Source organism: Crotalus tigris, unplaced genomic scaffold (genome assembly GCF_016545835.1).
Source record: "Crotalus tigris isolate CLP2741 ecotype Arizona unplaced genomic scaffold, ASM1654583v1 scf7180000018125.1543573, whole genome shotgun sequence".
Classification (NCBI taxonomy): Eukaryota; Metazoa; Chordata; class Lepidosauria; order Squamata; family Viperidae; genus Crotalus; species Crotalus tigris.
Genome location: NW_024096837.1, coordinates 508,774 through 519,871, shown reverse-complemented (window position 1 = coordinate 519,871; position 11,098 = coordinate 508,774). Strand labels below are relative to the sequence as shown.

The following is an 11,098-nucleotide window of genomic DNA, read 5'->3' as shown; positions in this document are numbered from 1 at the left end:
AGTCCACCTATATTAATATCGCCAAGATTGAGAAACATTAGCTTAACGTAAATGTCTATTCTCCTGAAAAAGACGCAAGTCAGGGAGACTTTGAAGTGCTAATATACAGCGGCGATAAATTCAGTTAGGCGCGATACGTTTCTCCACCCAACCCGGAGTCTAATCTGTACAATTGTGAGCAGCTTTATATTTTTAAGCGGAAGTTCAGATTTTAAGTCACTCTTCAATATTTTGAAGCTCTATGTTCTCCTTTTCATAGTCGGATTCTTCCCCGGCACAGTTGGATCGAACTATCGGATGAAACTAAAACGGGAGAGATGAAGTGGAGAAAAGAGTTTGTAGGCACATTATTCTGCGCTGCAGAAATGTTTTTTGCCGAGTTGTATGAAATTTAATGTAAATTGACCCAGAAAGGAGAAGACCTACAACCGGTTCAGTGTCGAAGCATCTTTTGTCTTTTTCCGTCGCTTCTCTTCCCCCCCCGTATTGTGCAGAATGGCAGCGCCCGAGACAGCTTTCTCTGGCGGGTCTTTCGAAGCGGCGTAGGGGCTACTTAGGTGTGGCTTTCGGTTAGTTTGATCGGCGGGCTAACGAAGACGATCAGCGGGGTCTGGCCCGGGCAAGGTAGTCTGTGAGCATATCGCGCTAGGGATTGTTTTGCTTCTAGGACTTTCTTCACACAATACAGAGACCTAGGAGTGTTTTTCCCTTCCTCCTCTTTCCCTTAAACTCCCAACTGTTTCCTGAGGATCCCCGAGATTAGGCGACTAGGTTACTGGCGTCACATCTCGGACTGTTTAATAATAATAATAATAATGATAAAGTTGGAAGGGACCTTGGAGGTCATCTAGTCCAACCCCCTGCTCAGGCAGGAAACCCTATACCATTTCGGACAAATGGCTGTCCAGTTTCTTCTTAAAAACTTCCGGTGTTGGCGCATTCACCGCTTCTGGAGGCAGTTTGTTCCACCGGTTAATTGTTCTAACTGTCAGGAAGTTTCTCCTTAGTTCTAGGTTGCTTCTCTCTTTGATTAGTTTCCACCCGTTGCTTCTTGTCCTGCCTTCAGGCGCTTTGGAAAATAGCTTGACTCCCTCTTCTTTGTGGCAGCCCCTGAGATATTGCTTGTCTGTTTGTCAAAACTGGCCACCAGTTGGAAGCCGTGGTCCAGCAAACACAGACTGCCCTACTGAATTAGGAGTGTAATTTTCTGGAACTATATATGTAACTATATATGCTGGTAACAATTTTAGGCTTGTAAAAATGAATATGAGCAGACAAATACAATATGTAGATCCTAAATTTGCTTCAGGCAAAACTATCTTGCATTATATTTTAATTGAACCATCCTTTTGCTTCTGGAACCTAGGTGCATGGAATGTTACAATTCATATTTTAATCCCCACATTAATGATTTGCTACAGTCCTTAGAATTATATTGTTATAAATTTTAAGTGATATTTCAAGGATAGCTTTTTTCCACAACATCTTCAAAGAAAGCAAATAATAATGCTTTTTTATTTTCAGCAAACTGATGGATACAAACTGAAATCTTTAAGTTAGGCAACTTATTTTTTTCCTCCCTTTTTCCTAACTGTTGTATTTATATTAGTTTGTTTTCTTTTTAGGAAGATTAAGTGTCCAAAAAATGAATAGCGATGAACTTCAGGCTTACGAAGATGAAATTAAGTCTTTGGAAGAAGAAATTAAAATGCTAACAGAAGAATATGAACACAGTCGACACCAGTCAATGGCATATACTGAGGCAGAACCAATGGAGATCATGTAGGTATTTTATTTATCTAAATAATGTACATGGATACCCATCTCCAAAGTGACCCTGGGCAGACTACAGAGATTAAGACCCAACAATTAAAGCAATAAGGTGTTAAGTGACACATTCCAGTGATAAAAACATATGGCTAATATGGCTAGCCTACTCTCCTGACTAAAATGCTTGAGGAAACGGCAAGGTCTGCAGAGCTTTACAAAAGGCCAATTGGGTTAACTCCATCTGGATCTTTGGGGGATGGGAATACAGGTGCTGAATGTATTTGGCTTGCAATTACTAAGAATTTTCTCAAGATCATGCCAAAATCTTAGTGTACAAAATATGTTGAATATAAATATATTTTGTAAGAGAGATTTTATTAAAATGTTAGTCAAGATACAAAATAGTTGTCTATAAAGCCTTCTGCATAGAAAACCTTATGCCTTTTGCATAAAAGGTCGGCCAGCAGTTGGATTGTTCCGTCCCCAAAGGATAAGAAGTTTTAAATTTGGCATTTTGGAACTGTTTAAATATGAGAACATTAAACATTAAAACATAATAGCATAAGAGTTCTGTGAAGTTTAGTTATAATAAGTTGACCAAAATACCTAATGATTTAATACTACTAAATTGGTTTCTTAAATCAATGTAGGACAAAACCCATTGTGCAATAATTTTTATTCAACTTCATATTCTCTGAGAATCCATATTTAGAGTGACCAGATCTCTTATGGATAAAAACAGCTTTAGTAAGAATTTAAATAGAGCATTCCATGGCTCAGCCTTAATGAAATCCACAGAGAGTCTCATTTAGTACACTTGCATTAATATTCTCAAAAATTTGATAAATCTCATTTGGTAAAATTGATACATGAGTTAAGTATATTCTGCATAGGAGTTTTGCAAGAGTTTTGGCATCAAGTATCTCAACTGGAAGATACTTGACCTCTCAAAAATATATACAAAGAGGATTGTTGTACTCATTGGGGCATTGAAAGAACTGTAAGTTACATGATGCATCATTTACTTGTAATATAAAAAATACATCTCTTGTTCAGTCCTAGACCCATTCCTCTTATACATTTCTTTGGTTTTCTCACTCAGATAAAAAAACCTGTGGAAAAATAAAAATGTTTGTTCATTAACATAATTTTTCTGCCAATGTACTAGAAGTTTCTCATTTAGATCTAGCTGATAAAAGTTTTTCTTACTGTAGGAAATTATGTAGAAAAAAGCCTGAAGAAGAACTGAAGCAATCCAAATCTTCTCCTGATCAGGAAACTCAACTTCACTTGTTGGAAGCTGATCTCTCATTTATAATGAAATTTACAGGCATTTTCTTTACACATTATTCACGTAAACTTGTGGAAAAAAGTAGGTATTTTAATGATTGTCACAGTATTACATATTTTTTCACGCTTCATACATTGTTTTGATTCAAAGTATTTCTAACCGCAAATATTGCCATATTTTAATAAAATTAAAATTATTAGCTGTTATTCAGTACCTAAAACAGAGAAAGTGTTACAGTTCAAATTTGGCTAGTTCTATCAACCACAGATAATCAAACTGGTCAATCAAAGCTCAGTAGTCAGGATAATTACTACACATCTACTTTTATTTCATAGTCCCAAAATTGGACTAAAATTGGATGTAATTGATTAAGACATTGTTTGAATAAAAACCATCATATTAAAAGTATCCCCAAAACTATTCTAATATACAAATTCAAGGTATTATTGTTATTCTAGTTTAGGTGAACCACAGTTTTCTGGTCATTTTTAACTAATTTGGATTGATGTGGTACATAATAAATAAAAATCATGCTTCAGGGAAACATGGTTTCCTGGAGTACAAACGTTTTATGCTATCTTGCATTGCTGCTTTCTCAAAGAATGGGGAAGAAAATGAAGTAAATCTAATATCTCCTAGAGAACTCAAAGTTTTGCAAATAACACCAACAACTTCAAAACAAAATTAAATTTAAAGTAACAAAAAAGGAATATACAGTATAATATTTTTTGGCAGTTTCTAAGTGTGCAGGAGATTTGTTCTCAAATGCTGTGCTTTCGTGATTTTCCATTCAGAAGAATCCACTAAATTAGGTTGGAACTTTTAGCCATAAACTAATCCTTGCCAATATTCCAGGTTACCAATTGTTTTCTTGGATAAGAAATAATAGAATTGGATGTCATCCATTCCAAACCTATAGAAGATCTAATTGACCAGGATTACTGGGAGCTGGGCAGCATATAAATTTAATAAATTATTATTATTATACTTCAGCAGTTTCATTAGATATTGAAAAGCACAGGGAACTAGATGAAATAATATGAGATACCATGGGTTCAGTGATAGTCTTCCAGCTCCATCCAAGCCTGAGAAGAATAATAAAAGTCTTCCCAAAGCCCCAACCTTGCCAGATAGTCTAGAACAGGGGTGACAAACTGCCAGCCTGTTGGCCGGATGCGTCATCCAGAAGCCACGCCCACCCCATTGCCAGCAATGGAAAAACCATCCCGATACGTTGTGTGACATCACGTGATATCACGAGTTTGACATGTCTGGTCTAGAATGATAACATTGCCAATGGTATCAAAAACTACAAGAGCCACGTTGGGTCACATTCACCAATCCAGTTTCATCCACCAAGGTGATGCAAGTAGGCTCTGAACCATTTCTCAACTAAAAGTCCAATTGACATGGGTGCAGTTAATCAGCATTACTGAAGTAGCTGCAGAGTTTTGAGACCACCACCAGTTTTATCACATTTCCCAGAAAACAATATTTAAAAACAAGCTCTGTTGTATCTTTTTTGTCAGGCAGACTTATTTGGACTTTTGAGAGCATACTTGCTAACCTAATTCACACAACAGCCTATGGTAGATGTACCCAGTTACATTTATAGAAGGCAAATCTGTGAGGTTGCTCTCTTCCTATAGCCCCTGGTATTCTCTACCAGTAAACTGTACTTTTTTGAGCAAGCAGACATTTCCAAATAAAGTAATGGAGTCAAACTATATGTCATTTTCATTGTCTTAAGGTGCTAGAGGCATTTTGTGAAGTAGCTAGAGGTTATAGTTTGCTGCCTGAAAACTTCCCTATTTTATATGGTCTTTGGTTATTCGGGTTTTCTCCCACGTAAAATTGGAAGTGTCTTGGCGACGTTTCGACGAAGTCCCATTCGTCATCTTCAGGCTGGTGTCTTCAGCTTCGTGCTTCGAGGAGCAATGTGTGGTCTTAGCTGTTTCTTCCTTTTAACTGCCAGTGGGGGTATGAACTGATTGGGTGGGAGCTTGGCTGTGTTCTGATTGGGTGGAGGTGTGTTCTGATTGGTTAGGGGCTTGGCTGTGCTCTGATTGGCTGGGGGGTTGGCTGTGCTCTGATTGGCTTGGGGAGTGTTCTGTTTGGGGGCTTTGTTGTGCTCAGGTTAGTCTGAGTTGCAGGGGGGTTTAAGATGGTGGGCTGCCTTGCTATTTTTTGGCTTCGCATTCGTGGTCCTCGAAGCACGAAGCTGAAAACACCAGCCTGAAGATGACGAATGGGACTTCGTCGAAACGTCACCAAGACACTTCCAATTTTACGCAGGAGAAAACCCGAATAACCAAAGACCTACATACAAACACCCGCGAAAACCTCAGAAAGCATATATATAATAAGCGGCGGTCTGGAAGCGAGAGTGGAAAAGCGGCAGCGGGTGGGACTTTGCCTGCCTGTCCAAACAGCTGTGACGTGCTGCCCGGCGCTTTGCATAATCTTTTCCTTATTCCCTCACCTCACCCCTCGCGGACAGCTGTTAAAAGGAAGAAACAGCTAAGACCACACATTGCTCCTCGAAGCACGAAGCTGAAAACACCAGCCTGAAGATGACGAATGGGACTTCGTCAAAACATCGCCAAGACACTTCCAATTTTACGTGGGAGAAAACCCAAATAACCAAAGACATATATATATATATATGTCTTTTATATATGTCTATAGACGAATGGGACTTCGTCGAAACGTCGGCAAGACACTTCCAATTTTACGTGGGAGAAAACCAGAATAACCAAAGACCTACATACAAACACCCGCAAAAACCTCAGAAAACAAATATATATATATATATATATATATATATGTATATGTATATATACACACACACACACACATACATGTGTGTATATGATAGAAACAAGTTCGAACACCAGGATAACATTAAACCACAAACTGTTTAATACAAATGCTGAGCTTTCGTCGGCCAACACTGCCAACATTGTCAGAGCATAAAAGCAAGGTTGCTGGGAGTTCTCTTATATCGGTCAACTCTGCATTCGACTTTTCAACCTGGTCACTGGTCCACTCATCGTCTCTGGTTGTTTTATTTTTAAAGGGCACGCGTTTGCTGCTACGCTAATAGTTTCCAAGGTTGCTGTTCTTTTTTTACCTTTCTTCCCCCCCAATCCCTTTCCTCGTGTGCGTCCAACTGTCAAATTGTGCCAGGTGCTTTCGCTCACTCTCCCCCTTCATCTCTATCCCAAGCCATGTCTGTTCTTCCCCAATGGGGCTGTCAGATTGTATAGGGCACTTTCGCTCACCCTCATCTCCATCCCGAGGCCTGTTGGTTCTTCCCGAGTGGGGCTGTCGGAAAGGGATTGGGGGGAAGAAAGGTAAAAAAAGAACAGCAACCTTGGAAACTATTAGCGTAGCAGCAAACGCGTGCCCTTTAAAAATAAAACAACCAGAGACGATGAGTGGACCAGTGACCAGGTTGAAAAGTCGAATGCAGAGTCGACCAATGATATAAGAGAACTCCCAGCAACCTTGCTTTTATGCTCTGACGATGTTGGCAGTGTTGGCCGATGAAAGCTCAGCATTTGTATTAAACAGTTTGTGGTTTAATGTTATCCTGGTGTTCGAACTTATTTGTTTCTATCTTATGGCTTTACCCAGGATTCGTATTTTTAAATGTTATTGATTAATAAATAACACATAACTGAAGGATTATACAGCTGATCACTCTAATGTATGTATTTTAATATTTCTTTATTATAGATGGATCTAAAACTATTCAAACTTATAAGCTGTCAGGAAAGTGTCAGTCAATCTCATTTCAGTTGGAATTTAAACTCACAAAAGAAAGTCAGGTAATGGAAGATGTTTTTAAAATATACTGGAACATTTTACTAACCTTCAATAACTAGCATAAACAAACTGAATTTGTGAGATTTCTTGTGAAACCAGCCATGGTTGTTGTCAGTGCAATTTTGGTACATTAATTTATTTTTCTGAAACCGCTAATGATTTTATGCTAATGAATTTGTATCAAAATATTGCTTTTCTGTACTAGTAAGTGTAACATAATACTTTATTCCAAACATTGTATTTTATATTTGATTGAGAATTAATCCTATTTACATAGGATTAATGTAAGTTAAATGTTCATGTAGTTAAGACGTAACATAATAGGATAAACAGTTGAAGAAGAAAGAGAAAAATGGGGAGATAAATTTCCTAATTATTTTAACTATAATTTTTTGAACACTTATCTTGATAGGAAAAAGTTAAAAGAAGAAACAGAACCTGAAATTTTGCACAAAAATGAATTCTGATAAAATTAAATACATACAATTTTGCCAAAACTTAGAGCTTAAATGTATTCTTTTGTTTGTTTTGGAAACACATACAAAAATAAGTTCCAGTAAGACGTCTGTTAGGAATGAACTCTTATGCTTGACTTCTTAGAAACAAGTTAAATTGATGAACAAGCAAGAACTAAATCTAAATTGCCAGTAGGTGGCATTCTTCCTAGGCTTTCATAGCTGGCTTCCATAGTGGTAGCATGATCCGAGGAAAAGATGTGTTTGGATTACAGATCCAAAAAATTGCATTGTATGTTCATGAGTTCTTAATAAAAACAAAATTTACCAAAAGAAGAAAATAATATTCCCTCTCTTGCAAAAAATGGTCAAATGTCTACAAACATAAGTTTAGTTGTTTTCCTTGCTGCCCCTACGTTTTGGACCATGAATATTCAAATTTTAAATTCCCTTCAATGGCTTGAAAATGTTTATGTTTGGGAATGCATAAACACAGCATAGTGAAGGTGTTGATTGAATAATAACATCCCACCTCCTCCCTGCTCTGCCCCTGCCCTCCCCATGTGTTTTAATGTTGAGTTTAATTGTTTGTTTTAATTGTACATATATATGTATATGTACATAACGTTATAGACACATCTTGGTTATCAGCTGGCCAATCAGGGCCAGTAACACGGTCTAGGAGCCGTGCGCAAACGTTACTTGAACCTACTTAAACCACCTTTATTGTAATGGCCTTTTAGCCCTGACGATGCTGGGGAGTTCCCCCAGCGAAAGCTTGGCAACTTTTTAGTATAAGTATATTTTTAGTAAAGTATTTTTATTTTAACCCTCGTATGATCGTATTTTATTCTTTTATTCATATATGTATATGTATATATATGACTAAATCACCCAGAGTTATCCTATGGTAAGATGGGCGGCCAATAAATTTTTATAAATAAATAAATTGCATTCTCAGAAGCTCTTTGCTGCTATGTCATAATCAACTTGATCATGCTCTACTAACCAGCAGTTATTTTGGGAAACATTTAAATCTCACGCTCATTTGAAGTTTCTCATAACATTTATATTTAAATATTAAATAAGTTGTGACTTATTTAGATTTATTAATACATTTGATTTGTTCTTCACTGTTTTACTAATAAACTTTCCCCCCCCCCAGATGAACAGAAATGCTTCAGCTATAGTAACTGACCTTAATGTTATAACAGAATGTGACAAGTACCGTGATTTAAGCAAGCTTGTTTCAAGGTAAGATTTCAATTACTAGACTGAAATACCATACCATACAGCAAGGGTGTCAAACTGCCGGCTGCAGGCCGGACTTTTCATCTGGAAGCCATGCCCACCCCATTGCCGGGAATGGCAAAACCGTCCCGATATGTTGCGCAACGTCACGTGACGTCGCGATTTTGACATGTCTGCTATACAGTATTAACCTTGTGAACTCTAAAGCTTCCTCTTTCTGTTATGTATTCAAGATGGACAGTGATTAATATTTATGTGTTATTTATATGTAAGGGTGTAGGTTTATACATATGTTGTGTATAGCATGTTTAAATGTGTGCTATGTATATATACAGTTAGCAAGCAACTAAATTTCATTTTTAATGTGTGCCAATGTGCCCACAGTTAAAAAATGACAATAAAGGTTATCTATCTATCTATCTATCTATCTATCTATCTATCGTTTTTATACAAAAAAGTGACAGAATCGGAAACATATAGCAATCAAAACCCAACCTTTACTTTTTAGGAATATACTACAGTCATCTTCCTCCGTTTGAGACAATCATTGAACTTTCATCCATTTAGTGTTGGACAAGATTTCTTCATAGTGGTCCATGATGACAAGCCAACTGAAGAGTAGACTTAGTTTGTTCATGCCAGTCTTCTTTAGACATTAATCATGACATCCACTTTTTGCTTTTGTTCCTTACATTCCACATTGTTCTCTTTTTCCTTTCTTTCAGCCTTTTACAGAAGTTAAAGAATAAGCAAATCTTACTAGAGTAGGCACATGTTAACAAGTTCTTTCATTCTAGAGCAGGGGTGTCAAACTGCCGGCCCACGGGCCGGTTTCATCATACCGAAGCTGCGCCCACCCCATTGCCAGCAATGGCAAAAAAGCTCCGATACGTGACGCGACGTCACGTGATGTCGTGAGTTTGATATGTCTGTTCTAGAGTTATATATTTGTAATTGACATATTTCTCTTCTCTTCGTTCCTCCTTTTTTTCTAAGGTGCTGCAAAGACACTTTCTTATCATATTTTTAAAGGAGAATATTTGTAGCCCAGAGTTGACATGGGGTCCTTGGTGCTCTCTGAGCTTGCTTGTTTTCTTGCAGACATTTCACTATCCAAACTAGGTAACATCAGTGCTAGTAAAGAGTGCGTTTGCAGTCAGTTTATATTCTAGAGGCTTGTCTGTCAGTGTTGGTGGGGGGTGGTCTTACAGATTCTTTGGTTGGGCTGATGGCTGTTTGCTTCTTTGGCAGTTTCTTGATTGGAGTATTGTTTACTTGATTGTTGGTCTGATGTTAACCTTGGGATTAATCTATGCTGATCTGGATGCTGATTGCTGGTGGAGAGGTGCTTGGGTCTTTTTGTTCCTTTTTGGGCTGGGTGATAGTCTTTTTTGCACAGAGCAGAGATCCCCAAACTTTTGGGCACCAGGGACCCGTTACCTGGAGAGATGTTTTTCCTTGGACCAGAGGGAGCATGGTTTTGTGTGCTGCCTGCATCCCGCGGATGGGGCTTTGCTTGTTTGTGCGGACCAGTTGCTGGCATGCTGTGGCCCGGTACTAGTCCACGGAAGGGGGGTTGGGGACCCCTGGCATAGAGCAGCAAGGACCCCTCATATCACATTTCTGCTTCAATACTCAACCATTTGGTTTTTGTTTGGTTACATTTTTAGTACAGTGACTTTAGACTGATCTTATAATGCTCGGGAACACTTGTTCTTGCAGTAATTTGGAAGGAAATGGTACAACTTCTCCAAATCATTTTTAATAGAAACCATTCAGTTATGTTGTTTTTGTGTTATTGAATACAGTTGTCTTCTCTTTTTAAAGATAATATGTATTAATTGTCACCTGCTGTTTTAACCTTGGGCCTGGAATGGGTAATGATTAAATAATCATGTTGCTAAAACACTATATAAAGTTTTTTTGTATTTTTTAAAGTCTAGTCATTGTTTTGTCTCTCCAATAAATCAGGGAGACAACAATATTGTTTGTTGTGTTTCAGAAAAAAGCATGTTTAAAAATTATACAGCATGCCTTAAACCAAAATGTGGCTTGTTTGATTTTATAAACCCAATAATTGTGGTTTTTTAGTAAACCATACATAGCATGTAAATCCAATCACAAACCTGATTAAAACATCATGCTAAGTAATACTTTGCTTTAATAACTGTCTCTTGAAGAAAGCAAAATCAGTATTTGTTAAGCAAATTAGTTTCCTTTGGAGGAAGGGAGTGGTTGGTAAAATTAGGGGGATAAAATTATATGTCTTTTGAACTGTTGATTTAGCTTTTTATGAGCTAACATATGGTGCTAATATATATAACGTTTATTATTAACATTGCTGCAGGCTACAGTACTTAGATGTTCAGCAGGGAAAGGAGATTGAAAGTAAAATAATGGGAGAAAATACATTTTCTAAAGTGTTGTTGTGAAAATGAAATTGTGCTAGTTGCTGGTATAAAGCGTCTGTCATGCAAAGTGTACTGAGTAATGGAACCAT

At 37.5% G+C, this 11,098-nt stretch overlaps 1 protein-coding gene across 8 annotated transcripts in view; it reads left to right on the top strand.

Moving 5' to 3' along the window:
• The window catches only part of LOC120310144 (centromere protein P), a 181,284-nt gene that overhangs the window by 29,037 nt on the left and 141,149 nt on the right, over positions 1 to 11,098 (top strand). For 2 of the 8 annotated variants that reach the window (XM_039348238.1, XM_039348236.1), the window contains exons 2-5: positions 1,626 to 1,782; positions 2,985 to 3,142; positions 6,803 to 6,894; positions 8,513 to 8,601. In XM_039348238.1, the coding sequence (XP_039204172.1) occupies positions 1,646 to 1,782; positions 2,985 to 3,142; positions 6,803 to 6,894; positions 8,513 to 8,601 (476 nt within the window). In that variant the 5' untranslated portion in view covers positions 1,626 to 1,645. Of the gene's footprint in view, positions 1 to 66; positions 175 to 270; positions 339 to 372; positions 625 to 1,625; positions 1,783 to 2,984; positions 3,143 to 6,802; positions 6,895 to 8,512; positions 8,602 to 11,098 lie in introns of those variants that run through there. The other 6 variants (XM_039348233.1, XM_039348231.1, XM_039348235.1 and 3 more) reach the window with 6 other exon arrangements.